The sequence below is a fragment of the Myripristis murdjan genome, chromosome 7, assembly GCF_902150065.1.
Source record: "Myripristis murdjan chromosome 7, fMyrMur1.1, whole genome shotgun sequence".
NCBI lineage: Eukaryota > Metazoa > Chordata > Actinopteri > Holocentriformes > Holocentridae > Myripristis > Myripristis murdjan.
The window spans coordinates 4,129,526-4,145,209 of NC_043986.1; the positions used below are offsets into that span (position 1 = coordinate 4,129,526).

At 43.4% G+C, this 15,684-nt stretch overlaps 1 protein-coding gene across 1 annotated transcript in view; it reads right to left on the minus strand.

Moving 5' to 3' along the window:
• Positions 1–15,684, minus strand: part of dnmt3bb.1 (DNA (cytosine-5-)-methyltransferase 3 beta, duplicate b.1) — a 55,709-nt gene that overhangs the window by 36,159 nt on the left and 3,866 nt on the right. The window contains exon 2 of the mRNA XM_030056236.1: positions 8,200–8,305. Within this exon, the coding sequence (XP_029912096.1) occupies positions 8,200–8,305 (106 nt within the window). The remainder of the gene's footprint in view (positions 1–8,199; positions 8,306–15,684) is intronic.

The window sequence follows — 15,684 nt, forward strand, 5'->3', positions numbered from 1 at the left end:
TAAATTCTACCTTTTAACAAAGTTTATCATGTTCAGTTTGTGTTGACATTATGGAGAATGTGTACAATTAATTCTGTGTTTATTCCTGAGGTTGTACTTTGCAGAGGTCTGCTACTGGACTGCATTATACTGAGAGGTGTTTCTCATTTTTTGTCCTTCCTATTTGTGTAACATGAGAGGGACAGAATAGTGGAAACAGCTGTCAGTAAAGTGCAGCACTAACTATGAGCTCGATGCCAAACATAGAAGTGAATGAACACCTCTGTTACCGTGACAACAAGAAAACCTGAGCATTGTAGGCAGCAGGAAAGGAAACTATACGGCACAACAGTTGGATTGGATTAGATTAGATTGTGCAGGTGGAGCTGATAAAGTGGCCACTAAATCTGTCTGGCTGCTGATTTCAAATATCAACAACCTTTCGTCCAGCATCTCTGACTCCACCTTTACATGCAATTGTCAACGACGCGAGCATTTATCAGTCACTTTCCCTGTCGAGATTTTCAGGGATTCAAACCGAAGACCTCGTGTCCATTAATTTATTTCACTACAGCTCTAAACTGCTGAAAACACACATCTGTTTCTGCACACATTCACTCTCGTTACACACCTTTTGACCCTGTGTGAGGACCCCGGCTCTGTTTGGCCTTCAGGTCGATAAACACACCTGTGTTTACCCTGCTATTTCAAATCAAAATGGCTGCTGTGAGAAGGGTCTGCTGGCATGTGTTTGCCCTGTTAACAGCAAGACAGTCAGCCGGCCTTGCTAGCTAGTTGGACAGCTAATATCTAAAAAGAAAATAATAATAATAATAATAAATAAACATATTAATTTAGTGACTTTCATTCCATACAGCGACATATCCAATATATAAAATACATCCAAAACCGCCTGTGAGGGATGGCTGAGCCTCATGTTTCAGGGAGAAAACGTCGTTTTTATCCGTGTTAAAATTAAACTCGTGTTACACAACATAATTGCAGACAGGATCGCAGACTTGGACGACTTTCCTGGAGACCGGAACAGAAAGTTAACATTAGCCAAAAATACATCTTTGCGACTTTGCAGCGTTTGGCACGCGTTTGGCCCGGCTGTCGGCTGCAGACAAACAGTGACTCAGCAACTTTGACTCTCGTGTACTCGCAAACGCATTCACCTCGAGGGGTGGCCGGCCTTCGAGCCTCGACATCGGGGTGGAAACACCATTTGAGGCCCCGCGTTAAAATAAAATGTGACATGTTACACCGGGTAAGAGGGTGGCCGACTTGCGGAGCGGAGACAGACTGTATCCTCACTGGGTCAACACAGAACGCAGCCTACATCCTGATTTATCTCCTATGTAACCAGGTGGAGAGGCTGGGGAATGTTTTCTTATTGACATCAGCCGCCTGGAGGGAGCAGATGAAAGGAAAAATGAGGTTTTTACACACTCACACCTGGAAGCTGATGAGTTTGGCAGCCTGGTACTCTGTGTGTGTGTGCGTCCGCGTGTGTGTGTGACGGATGCACGTGTGTGTGTGTGCAGAGCTGTAAAGCCGTCCCTCCTCTCGCCTTCCCCTTCTTGTTTTCCGTCTCGTTCTTTCACATTCAGCCACTTTTTGCACCTTTAAACCGTTGTTCCTCCCTTTCGACCCTCGCCTCCTCAACGGAGCACTCTTCCTCTTCCTCGCTGCCCAGAACACACACACACACACACACACGCAAACACACACGGTCCGCCATTCCAAGCCCCCCTTTTTCCGTCTCCCACAATCCGTCTTTGCCTCTGCCAAATCCCATGTCCCCCTCCTCCCTCTAACACCTTATGAATTTCTCCTGTGCCCTCCACATCAGCTCTCCACCTCCTCTCTCTCCCTCTCTCTCTCTCCCTCTCTGATAAAGGAGAGCGGACAAAGCAGGACCGCTCTGCTTTTGTAAAACATGAGGCGAAAAACAAAACAAAACTGGCAATAGGAGAAGAGAAAGAGGAGAGACGGAGGCCTGGTGGCTGCACGCTCTTTTAGAGGAAACGCTAAAAACACACGCCGTATTCCAGTGCTGCAACGAGGTGACGGACAAACGGGGCAAATGATAAAAATACACACACACTCACACACTCACACACACACAGAATCTACTGATGGTGAATTACAGCCTGAGTAGCACACTTTATTCCCCAGCGTGCATTCGGTAGAAAACCTGCCAAAGTGCCACCTTTACTGCAAAAACTCAAAATCTTACCAAGATTATTTGTCTTATTTCAAGTCAAAATATCTCATTACACTTAAAATAAGACATGATCACCTCAGAAGTAACTTGTTTTTAGACAGTTTTCAAGTTTCAAGTGAAAATTCACTTGAAATAAGTGAAAATTAGCTAGAAACAAGGAACAAATTTTGCCTGAAACAAGTAAATTTTCACTTGAAACAAGAGACAATTGTCTAAAAACAAGTTACTTCTGAGGTGATCATGTCTTATTTTAAGTGTAATGAGATATTTTGACTAGTAAAAAGACATTTTTGACTTGAAATAAGACAAATAATCTTGGTAAGATGTTGAGTTTTTGCAGTGTAATTTAAGCTCATGTTCACACATAAAATCAGCTTTTTCTTTTAACTTTATTCTCTCTTCTTTCAAATTCTTTATTCCTTTTTTCACTTACTGCAGGAGTCTATAAGTATCATCGGTGTTTAATCTGTGTCTTTCTGCTTGGTAAATGTTAGTCTAGCTTTCTCACTCTGCTGTCAGCTCGCTTGCAAACTCTCATCCAGGATTTTTTATTTTTTATTTTTTTTATTTATTTTATTAATTAATTAATTTATTTTTTATTTTATTTTTATTTTTCTTTCCTATTTTACTGTATTTGCTTTTTCTTTTTTTGTTCTTTTTTTCAGTTTCCTTTTATCAATTTCATTTGTTTATTTTTGATTTTTTTTTTCCCTGTTGTTTCTCACCACAAAATACGTAAACTTTGTGGGACCGCACTAGTGTCTAAAAAAAAAAAAACGTGAAATGTTTTGTACATGTGTAATGTTGTAATGGAATATGAATCAACTTTTTGTGCAATCCTGCAATAAAAATATATATATATAAAAAAAATAAAATAAAGCCTGGATTGAATTATTTCCGCTGTCAAACGAGCACATTCCTCGAAGCGAGACCCCGAGCGCCCTCCTCGCCTCCGCCGCTCGCTGCCAGTTTCTTCTCGGTTAAATTCCTGAAACTCGAGGCGATGTGTGGAGTATTTCATTGAATCGCTCCACTTCTGCTGGTTTCGGGGGAGGAACATAAAAAATGAGATTTGATGTTGGCCGAGTAGCGGTGAGTGTAGCCTATTATAATCATCATTATCACTCCATTAACTTGCCTTCCTGAATATTCATCACTCCTCCTCCTCCTCCTCCTCCTCCTCGCTGCTCCTGGCAGACGTGAACATGCCCAGTGAAGCATTAAAGTGCCAAAATCTCCCTCTACCTCTCTCTCTCTTTCTCTACCTCCTTTTGTCACTCTCTCTCCCTTGATGTGTGTGTGTGTGAATGCATGCACGTGCGTGGTTGCAGCTATAGCAAATTCACTTGTTTTTTTTTTTAAATATTTTCTATACTTTCTTTCTTCCATCTTTCACTTTCTTTCTCTCTCTTTCTGTATTTCTTTCTTACTTTTCCTTTCTAATACGACTATGACTGCAGGCGGGTTTCCACCCAGATTACCTGGTACTTTTCGTCACAGGGACGATTTTCCAAAGAACTACGCCAGCCTCTGAATCTGTTTTAAAACGAGCGGCGGGAGGAGAAACGCCGCCTCCTCCCACCCCCAGAGTTCCTGTACGTTTTTGGAAAGTACCACCCAGCAAGCATGTACTTTTTTGGGGGGTAAAAAAATGCCCCAGAACTGAATTTAGACCCTGATTCATGCGGTGGAAACGCAGACAGTTAATGTTAATAATCACTTTCTTTCTCCGTCTCTCTTTCTGCCTCTCCCTTTGATGTGAGGGGTGTGTGTGTGTGTATCCTGTGCATGCATCTTCCTATCTCTGTACCGCTGTGTGTGGTGTGTGTGTGTGTGTGTGTGTAAAGCCCTGCACGGTGCAGATTTTGCCCACCTTCATCTCACACACACATTCCTCGGTGTGCTGCAGGCTGCCCTGAGGCGCTCCGACAACGCTGTCAAAACATCTTATCGCCGCCTAAATACTCACAAATCCAAGTCGACGGCGAGCCTCGGAGGAGGTGCTGCTCCGCGACGCGGCACGACCGCACTGACGTAAGAAACAAAAAACGATTACCTGACGCTCATCATTACATTACCTGTAAACTTTAAGTGAGCGAGGCTGTAAAAGTGCTGCTGTGCTCTCAACAAAGGACCTCAGTTACCTGCTGTCCAATAAAAAGTCCCATTATTTGCTTCGAATTTGCCTCAATTACAGATGACTCATTTGGGAAGGCGAGCACGTTTACGCAGGATCAGAAACTCGTTTCACGTTTAACCCTTTGTTAAACTTGAGAACAGCTGACATCGTCCGGTTTTCCCTGTTCAGACAGCCGTGAAAACGTGTGTGCCACGTCACACACTAACACACACACACGTCTCAAATCCAGACTGAACTGGATAACCTCTACGCCGACGGCATTAACGCGCACACACACACACACACGGTGAAATCACGTTCTTCTTATCCTCATTTGATCCCACATCACTTCTTCTGGCGATGTACATTCCTCAAATTTCACAATAAGCACTTTGCATCACTTGCTCCCTGCATTCTGCATTCACGTGGTTGCAAAATGCGTGCTGGAGAGACTCAGCATTTACACTTCAACACTACGGCCAAACGCATCCCGGGCCGTCCTCAGATGGGTTTCGACAGATGGGATCTTGCACCCCGACGTCCGGATTTCATCGTGGTTGTACCTGAACACAACGTGGTCGGGCAGGAAGCCTCTTCCTGCCAGGTGCGCTGCAAAAAGTCAAAATCTTACCAAGATTATTTGTCTTATTTCAAGTCAAAAATGTCTTATTTCTAGTCAAAATATCTCATTACACTTAAAATAAGACATGATCACCTCAGAAGTGACTTGTCTTGTCAATTTTCACTTGTTCACTTGTGTCACAAGTAAAAATTTGCTTGTTCCATTGGCAAAATTTGTTTCTTGTATCAACCTAATTTTGAAAATTGTCTAAAAACAAGTTATTTCTGAGCTGATCATGTCTGATTTTAAGTTTAATGAGATATTTTGACTAGAAATAAGACATTTTGACTTGAAAAAAGACAAATAATCTTGGTAAGATTTTGACTTTTTGCAGTGTGGAAAGCTGGTCTAAGAGCTAGAGATGTGATTTCAAGTTTTGGTATGACTGCAGTGTGAGACGAGAAGGTTTTCGACAGGCTTTTATTTTCACAGGGAGTGAAACCAAAGCCCTGAGCCGCCTCCGAGCCAGCCCGCGGAGGAAAGCTGGGCGGCTGCTGCCTCTCGGTTCAGCCGCTCCCTGCGTCTCCTCCCCCAGGCTGTTTGCCGTAAACGTGGATGGGTTCCATGGAACTGAGACATGACCCGGCCTAAGCCAAACCTAAATCTCTCTCTTACCCCGAAATTAACTAACAGTTTTCTGGAAACATCTGCCCAGACTGGAGCGAAGGAGCCACAAGTTCAGGCCGGGTCAGTCGCGACTCGTCGGCTCTGCGGGAACGTCACGCTCTGGGTCCTGAGCAAATAAGATTAAAGGTGCTGGTGCATCAATATTTCATCAGGTAAAGAGTGATACTTCACTGTAATTACCACAGAATGATTGGCAGCCTCTAGCTCACAATAATGATATTGTTAGTACAAACCCACATTAAAACGGTGTTTTCCATAAACCCTTCACAAAAACGATCTCCAAGCGACTCGCTCTGTTTGCTCCAGAGGAACAGCGCCCTTTTCTCTTTTAACATATAAAGCAATCCAGCAGATTTCCAACAAAATCCAACCCAGTGGTGTACAATGTTTCTGTGCATGCGGCTGCTTGCACTGACTGACAAGTCTTAGAGATGATCTCCTTTGTTTATGGTAATTATATTAATGTGTCTCAAATGAATGTGATGCGCGTTTACTGATGTAAAGGAAGCTACTGTAACCCCTTCAGCGAGGGCAAAGGTCAAAGATGAAAGCCCCACGGATGATTTGAGAGAAGTGAGGCTCCTTCCTAACATTCCTTAATCCACATTTGACCTTTATTTGGACTTTTTACACCGAGTGAAGCCTTTCAGCGACAGTCTGCTTTACATTTATAAGGAAACAAAGAAACACAGAACCGCTCTGAGAGATTGTAGTCACGGCCCGTGTCCACACCAAGCCGGGTAAAATTTGAAAATGTGTGTCATGTGTGTTTTGGTATTTGTTTTCCAAAAGCCCGTGCACGCTGAGAGGCTTTAACGCAGGCCTGCAGACGCTCCCATCGACACTTCATTTATTTTCATTTTAATTTAATTTAATTTAATTTGCAAAAACCACCACAGTGGATTATCGAAAACTATTGATTCATTAACTGATTACTCTATTAAAAATGTAGAACGTTCATAAAGTTGTTGTTTTTTTTACAGCCACGACGGCTGCTTTTCAAAAGAGCCCTGTTTCCTCTGTCCACACGACAACACCAGGCCACCTTTTCCAAATGTAAAGAGTTTATTTGAACACTGGAAACATCGGCTTGGTGTGAACAGAGGGCCAGAACAGGGGGAAACGCACGCGACTTTATGCTGCAACATGAATAAATCTACCTGTTCGTTCACTGAAGTCTAAGAGCGCGTGGAAGAAGCCGCGGTTCGCTCGCTACAAGGAAGCAGCCGCGCTACGACGGCCCGCACCCGTTGTTTGAGCCTGAAAGCGATTGTGTTACTTCACCGTGCGGTTAGGCGAGAGATGTGCGACACCATAAGCGCCTGCCCACCTCCAAGCCGTCGAAACGCCTGCAGATTATCTGGCTCATATCGCACACGATCAAGACGGCGGCTCAACCGGTTCACACGCAGACAGCCGAACAATAAACTGTGACAAGGGATTAAAATCATGAGACATGGAGGAGATATGGAGAACGTGTACACAAAAAAGGAGGGAGAACGAGAGATTGACAGGCTAAGGAGGAAAAAAAAAGAGAGAGAGAGAGAGAGGGGAAGGTGATAGAAAAGCAGATGGCGGAGGAAAGGAAGTCAGTCTCTCAAACAGAGTGATATACGAGAGGGAGAATGAAAAAGAGGAAGAAGTCGTAACGGACGATAGGGGCCCCTGCGTGTGAGTGTGTGTGTGTGTGTGTGTGTGTGTGTGTGTGTGTGTGTGTGTGTGCGCGCACGTGCATGAAAGAGTGTGTGGGCACAATTATGCGAAAATATTTGGGCGCATGAATGTGTCATTGTGAAAGCATATGTGTATGTGTATGTGTACGAAACTGTAATTTGAAAGCATGTGTGTGTATGTGTGTGTATGTTTGTGTGTGTCTGGGCATATGAGTGCATGTCAAGTATGTGAATGGGGAAGTGTGTGTGTGTGTGTGTGTGTGTGTGTGTGTTGGGAGGGGGGAGGAAAGTGCACGTGTGCTGCACTTCTCTCCTCTGCAGAGCTGAAATGAATCCATTTTCTGATAAAGACGCCAGTGTTTTACAAGCCTCCGTGCACCCTTCCTTCCTTCCTTCCTTCCTTCCTTTCCTTCACTCTGTTTTCCACATCCTTCCTTCCTTGCCTCCTTTTCTCTCCCCTTCCATCCATCCTTCCTTCCATCCTTTTCTGCTCAATCCTTCATCTCCCGTTTCCTCCTGGTGAAGATGCAGCTGTGCCTTTCTCTTTCACGCTTTCTGTGTGCATGTGCACGTGTGTGTATGCGTGTGTGTGTGTGTGTGTGCGTGTGTATGGCACATGCCTGCGTCCTCAGGGCCAACATGAATTCTCGGTTGGATTCACACAACATGCTGGCACTCCTGTCTAGGCATCTGCCTTGGCAACAACACACACACACTCTGTCAAACCACAGTTGGCCCGCACAAAGGTGGAGGGAGTGGTGTGTGTGTGTGTGTGTGTGTGTGTGTGTGCCACGTGTGTGTGTGTGTGCAAGTGAAAGTATTGTAGCTTCTCCAGATTATTTCACTTTGACTCATTGCACCCATTCACACACAGGACAGAAACACTGTGACTCCCCCGGCTGTTAGGAATATATACGTGTGTGTGTGTGTGTGTGTGTGTGTTACTCACAGTGGCGGTCATGTTGTTCTCCTCCATGATAGCAGCAGAGTACTTGTTGGAAGGCATCGCTGTCGCAGTCGACTGGTCCAGTGTCTGTCCTGATTCCTTTTCAAACCTGAACGACAGGAGACACTTCATTTATTTTCATTTTAATTTAATTTAATTTAATTTAATTTGCAAAAACCACCACAGATGGATTATCAAAACTGTCGATTCATTAACTGATTACTCTATTAAAAATGTAGAACGTTTATAAAGTTGTTTTTTTACTCATTTGAGATACAGCAGGACATTTACTTTACTTTACTTTACTTTACTTTACTTTACTTTACTTTACTTTACTTGAGTCTGGGGCCATGCACAACACAGGTTTGCTGGATTAAACTCCAAAGAGCTCATTTTCATCCATAGTCCCGGTGCATGAAGTACACAATGAATATGAACACCTATGAAATGGAAGTTAATTTCTTTTAATTTGTTGTACTTAGATCTTATTCTTATTCTTTATTTTTTATTTATTTAACCTTGTAATCTGTGGATACTGCTGAAAAAACAGTGAATTTCCTCCGGGATGAATAAAGTATCCATCTATCTATCTATCTCTATCATATGAGTATCAAATCAGCCTGTATTAATAAAGATTATCACCTGTACTACTGAGAAATAGATCAAAAGCTCAGGTGTTAGCCTACACCTGTCTAATAAATCAGCTGATTTATCTTCACGGTGATGAATGGTGATTAATCATTAACGTGCCAACAGACACTAGTACAGCATCGGGTCAAAATCGAGTCAAAGCTGGTTCAGGTTCAGTAGAGACGAGGCTCTGTGTCGCAGTACGTTACCGTTAGAAACAGTCACGCCATCCACTTTTACTGTGAATGACACTAAACCGACCCACATCCACACTACAACAGCATCCAGCACTGCAGAAAGTCCAAATCTTACCAAGATTATTTGTCTTATTTCGAGTCAAAATGTCTTATTTCTAGTCAAAATATCTCAAATATCTCAAATTTTGCCAATGAAACAAGCAAATTTTCACGTGTAACACGAACAAGTGAAAATTTGCTTGTTTTAAGTGAAAATTAGCTTGAAACAAGTGAAAATCGTCTAAAAACAAGTTATTTCTGAGGTGATCATGTCTTATTTTAAGTGTCATGAGATATTTTGACTAGAAATAAGACAAATATTCTTGGTAAGATTTGGACTTTTTGCAGTGAGCTGCTGCTTCGTCACGTATTCACTCATTCCTCCTCTGAAACAAGACGCCAGACGATTTGTGTCTGACCTGCACAGCTTTGATTCTCAGCAGACCTGCAACCCACCCACCTGACCCACAAAAAAAAAAAAAAAAAAAAAAAAAAAATGAGATGCTGTAGCAAAGCCTAAACAATTATGGCTTTTATAATGAGTTTAAGACTTTTTTAAATAGCACAAACTGTCAGTATATAAGGCTACCTCCCGCCTGGAGGAAGTGCTGTTATCTCTCTGTCGTGTGTGTGAGTATGGACTAATGATGTGACTGCAGTGTGTGTCTGGATAGACCATCCCATAGCAGCGAGAGTGTTTTCACTACAGGGGTCGACTCCTCTCCTGCTCTTACTGGCGGCTGTCACTTAGTGAGGCTCCACACCGGACAAAATATAATGATTCTGAAAAGGCTCATATCACGCCGGCAATAATACCTGTTTAATGAAAGAGCGACCACCAACATTCGGGAAGCATCTCACCCGAGTCGGCCTACAAGTCAGAACACAACACGGCAGGAGATCCATAACAGGTGTCGAGATGCGTTTCCCCTTACCTTAACCTGCACCCAACCATATCCCTTTACCTAACCAGCCTGTTCCCATAAAACACTGCTCCCTTCCTGGCCTTCCTTTATTTGGGGTTAGGACTCGTGGTTATGGTTAGGTGTAGCAGAGATAACTGGTTGGGTTCAGGTTAAGGTAAGGGGAAGCACACATCAAAGGGAAAACTGACACGGGCTCACAATTTCCCCAGCTGCTGTCTGCTCATCATGACGAGGCGTTCAAGTTCAAACTAAAGAGTAAAAATGATTATCGGTATCATGTCGTCATGATGTGTTCGAGTGCAATCCTGTAAAAGTTAGCTTTTGCCGAGAAATTTGAATAAACATACAGCTGTTTGAAGGACAAATCTGTCCATGAAATAGATTCTAGACACAGATTGACCTGTTTAACTTCCTAACACTAATTCTAACCGATGGCTTATAAAGCAAAAGGAAAACTGCTAATGTCAAGATTTTTTTTTTTTCACCAAAGAAAATACTGGTATAAAAGCACACCACCGTCCATCGCCACACGCCACATCATCCAAACTCATCCCAACGCCAGCAAAGTTATTCTTAATTTTCCATCAGGGTTTTGGTTTAGTTAGTGTCGGATGTCGCTGTGTGCACTGCAAAAAGTCAAATCTTACCAAGAGTATTTGTCTTATTTCAAGTAAAAATGTCTTATTTCAAGTCAAAATATCTCATTACACTTAAAATAAGACAAGATCACCTCAGAAATAACTTGTCTTTAGACAATTTTCACCTGTTTCAAGTGAAAACAAATTCTGCCAATGGAACAAGCTAATTTTTACTTGTTCACTTGTGTCACAAGTAAAAATTTGCTTGTTCCATTGGCAGAATTTGTTTCTTGTTTCTAGCAAATTTTAACTTGTTTCAAGTAAATTTTCACTTGAAAGAAGTGAAAATTGTCTAAAGACAAGTTATTTCTGAGGTGATCATGTCTTATTTTAAGTGTAATGAGATATTTTGACTAGAAATAAGACATTTTTACTTGAAATAAGACAAATACTCTTGGTAAGATTTGACTTTTTGCAGTGTGAAGTGTTCGAGGACGAGTTCCAAAAAAAAAAAAAAAAAAAAAAATCAGCAGAGACACAAAACCAGCGGCAACCGTGCCCACTCAGCATTAACTGGTATTGAAGTTCAAGTGGGCATGAAAGAGACGTGGAACTGGGGAGCGAGAGAGAGAGAAACGATAACGATGGGGCTGTACGAGTTTAAAGCCACGTTTTTTGCAAAATGTAATGTCGCGTGATTCAGATAGTGAATTAGAAAGAAAGGCTGAACAGAAACAAAACAAAGCGTCTTCATGCTCATCTGAAGAAGAAGCTTTTCTGTCACCAAATGAAGTATTAAATCATAATGCCGTGGAAATGCATTTGTCAAAATCTAAATACATAATTGAGTGATTCATTTTCATTCTGCTACAGTTCAAATGTGACCAAATGATGATTGATTGGTACACTGAATATGCTTTTTTTTTTTTCTCTTTGGATGTCTCTACTAACAGACGCACTGGAAAGTTATGAGGTTTGACAAAAATTCACTACAAACTTTGACAAAAATTCACCATAAACCGAGCCAAAGAGAGGGAGAAAAAATGCAAAAGGACTGAGCGGGAAAAAGGAGAGAGAGTGAGACGGACAGAAGAGGACGACATTAGTTTCCCCAGTTCACCACGAGTGAAGGCTGGAGCAGAGCTGACATGCCCATACACACCCTGAGGGAACAATATACACAGACCTGACTGTGAGTGTGTGTGTGTGTGTGTGTGAGACAGAGAAGGGTAATGAATAATATAAGTGTGTAAGTGTGCCTGTGTTTGTACATGTATATGTCTGTGCATTTTTCCTTAAGTTATGCATGTACAGTTACCTGCATGAATGTGGAAACAAGCGGGCATTCTTTTATGCCTCAACACAAGAATGCATATTTGAGGGTGTGTGTGTGTGTGTGTGTGTGTCTCTGTGAGTGTGTGTGTGTGTGTGTGAGCTTAGGTTTAACTTATGAGGAGGTGACAGGTCAATGGCTTTGTCCAACAAGCCTGTGCAGAAAAAAGGTTTCATCTTAACAAATGCTAATCTGCACAGGAGCAAAGGAAGAAAAACAGCAAAAATATCGCCTTGGGACACTATTAGTGGATGTAAAAAAAAAAAAAAAAAAAAGTGTGGCTCTAGACTTCATGATTCAGGAGTTACTACCTAGGAGTTCACAGGTTGAGCGTTCAAACCTGTAAAAGCACAATGCTAAAAAAAAAAAAATAAGAGAAACAAATAACAAATGAATGCTGGCGAGATTCACAGTGTTGGATTGGCTGCTCGGTAAAACACAAATGTTTCTTCGGCTGAGAGTTTTTTTTTTTCCTGGGTTAATCAGCCACACTGGAGTCACTGGGAACTTTTACTACTTCACCAACGAGTGTTTCAGGGGTTTTGGAAGAAAACGGAGGCTCCAGATAATTCACCGTCAGCTGCCAAATGAGACAAACATGCCAGCAACAGAGCAGATTTAGCTGGTTTTAATTTCTATGTTACTCCTGTGGTGTTTACTGTGAGTTACCCTTTGAGTACAATCAATATTTCAGGAATCTAGACGACTGAGATGAAGTATGAGCTCAATATGACAGCGGTGTGAAGCTGCTCTACACACCGATTTAAATACGTTTAGAGACCGTCAGCCCGCTCTGACGCTGTTCCTCATGACACTCTGGAGGTTCGGGGCGTTTCTGAGCGTTCATGTTAAAGTTTCGCTTGACTCATAGCGAGAGCAGTGAAAGATAACCTACAACTCCCGTGGGTCAAAAGTTAGGGAAAATGTGTGTGTTATGTATATATACACACACACTGGCACATATATCCACAAGCCCACACACACACACACACATGCATGCAGACCCCTATAGAAAGACGCCACATTAAGCAGACCACCAGGTGCATCCTGCACACAAAGAGGAAAAACACACACACACACACACACACACACACACAGAGAAACACAGACAAACACACCTTGGCCGCGGCCGGGGGAAGTCGCGTTGCTCCTGTCTGAGCTCTGAACCGGGAGTGAGTCAGAGTGAGATACTCTGCAGAGACCGCAGCCTGCTCATTCACAAAGCGCAACTCTGACTCAACCTCATTGACATCAATACATATCAATCAGCCGGGGACTCTCCCTGCAGCCTCCTCAATGAGTTCATTATGCGAACGAACCCGACAGGATGCTCCTCTCCCCCAGCGCCCTGCCTCAGCTTCAAGACGCACACAGGCCCAACGGGTGACTTTAAGGTCTGCGACTGCTGCCAGCGGCTCTCTCCATATGTGAGCAGGTTATTTCTGATGCTGCCGATTGGTTTGAGGCGAGGTCAGAGGTCAGAGGTCAGGCTCAAGTGCATGACAGCAGCTCTGCAGGGGCTTGCTGGGACTCCGACCCAGGACTTCCAGCTGAAGGATGGACTCGCTGAGCACTAAGTCACCCTGATGCTTCCTGCGCCTGACAGATACACCCCCTTTCACACTGACCTAAAAAAATCCCACTACCGCCCGGGACTGGCGTCCAGTGGAAACGGGTTACGCAGCGTTTTTCCTGCGCCCTGACCCCTGCAACAGCCCCACGTGATTATCACCTTCAGCTCTTATCAGCAGAGAAGTAAACTAATCTGTGTTGTGTTCAGGTGCAATGGTACAGGACAGGCTGTGTGTTTTAGGCAGACACACCAAACTTCAGTGCATGTGTGTATTATGATGTTAATAATTCACCATATTTTGGACTGTCACCTACTGTTTTAGGTGATGTCCACACTACAAAAATTCACACTTTTTGCCCTCCATCCACACCGAAACACTACCCTGCAATATGTTTTCACGTCATTTCAGACCGTTTTCCAAAAGCCCGCTGCTCACACTGAAACACACAAAGCCCCCCCCCCACTGCGCGTACACACAGCTACACAACATTCGCTCTACAACACATGATCACATGATGATCTTACATCATCGTATTCAGAACGCTGTGTTTTCCCCGTCCACGCTGAAACAGCAGGCCAGGATTTTCAGATTCACACACTTTGTCACCATTTTTGGAAATGGTGACTCTGGGTGGATGGACGGCTTCCATCCACATTAAAAAAAAAAAAAAACATTTTGAAAAAACTGACAGGGCTAACACCATGACTAATGATGGCCATGGTTAGATGTTAACTGTATTTCAATGGATCTTTGGTAATCTTGTGATAAGAGTCTTCACCACAACATCCAAACTCGCCTCAGATCAGTGTAAACCCTCTTTCCACTGCTGTGTATGGCACTTCCACTGTAAACCTGACTAAACGTGGCACTAAAAGTTTCCTCTTTGATCCTCTGAACACCGACTGACTGTTTCTTTGAAGCATCAATGCACTTTTTCCTTCAGTGGCAAACAACAGCAACAGCACATCGATGTGTCATTACTGCAACCACCACCTCGACTCGGGCTGAGGAGAAAGCAAGGCACCGGGTTAGAGAGAGAGAGAGAGTGAGAGAGAGAAAGGGCAGTGAGGGAGTGAATGAGGAGGAGAATGGAGAGAAATAAGGAAGGACAGAGGGCAGTGAGGGGCCCATGGAAGGGGATGGAGGAGGCGAGGGGGGGCACATCAAAGTTGTGTCTGGTGGCAAGAGATTAGCGACCGCATTGCAAGATGGGATTTTTCACTCCCCAAAAGGGACGTGTGTGTGTGTGTGTGTGTGTGTGTGTGTGTGTTAAGGGGGGTCAGCTCCTCATTGGTCTCACATTGGGGGCTGCATTCCTTGTCTGTCATGTACTTTATGGCCCCCTCCTAGCGAAGGCCGAGGCCTACAGTATATACATTGTCTACTTTGTTTCCCATTGTACCGACTGAATTCGTACAGGCTCCTCTGCCGTCCATTCAAGAGCCTATAGAAAGTTCAGCTCTCGGTGCCGTCGCCGGCCTCCAGATCTGATTTACAACGGCACATGTGCAGAAAATCAGCAGCTTTTCCTGTTGAGACGACCTGTTGCAGCGTTAACAGCCTTCGCACCGCACATCAGAGCTGCTGACCGGCCCTCAGGTGATCTGACACACACACCGGGCAGCTGATATTTCCAAGTCTTATGCACAGCAACGTCATTATCATGTGGAGAAAACATCTTCATTCACTGACATAAACAAAAACGACTGTGTTGTGTGTTTACAAAACTACCAAAATAAAATTATAGAGAAATCGTTGGTCTAATAGCTTTGTTGAAGCTATTACAAATAGAGACTAAAACTAACACTCAAACGACTAAAAACTAAAACGAAGCATTAAAAAAATAGACTAAACAAAATCAGCAAAGCCACTTTGAAACGAATGAGACCTGAAGTGAAACTGAAACCAAAAAGTCAAAATGAAAAAAACAAACAAAAAAAAAAAACAACTAATGGAAAATGGGAGCGTATAATAACCTTGGCACACAGACAAACTGGTTGCTATGTTAAACGAGCCTCGTGTTTACTGAGCTGCTGTAACTGTGCTGTGCTCTGGAGTAGAAACTAGGGCTTCAGATAGTGAGAGCACCGTGGCCGTCGCCTGGTAAAGTAGGTTACTGTGCCACAGCGCCGGGGTTTGTAGGTGAGCTCCTAAAAGAGCCTCATCAGGAGGTTCCACACATAAAAGCACCTTCTTCTGATTCTCTGTGTA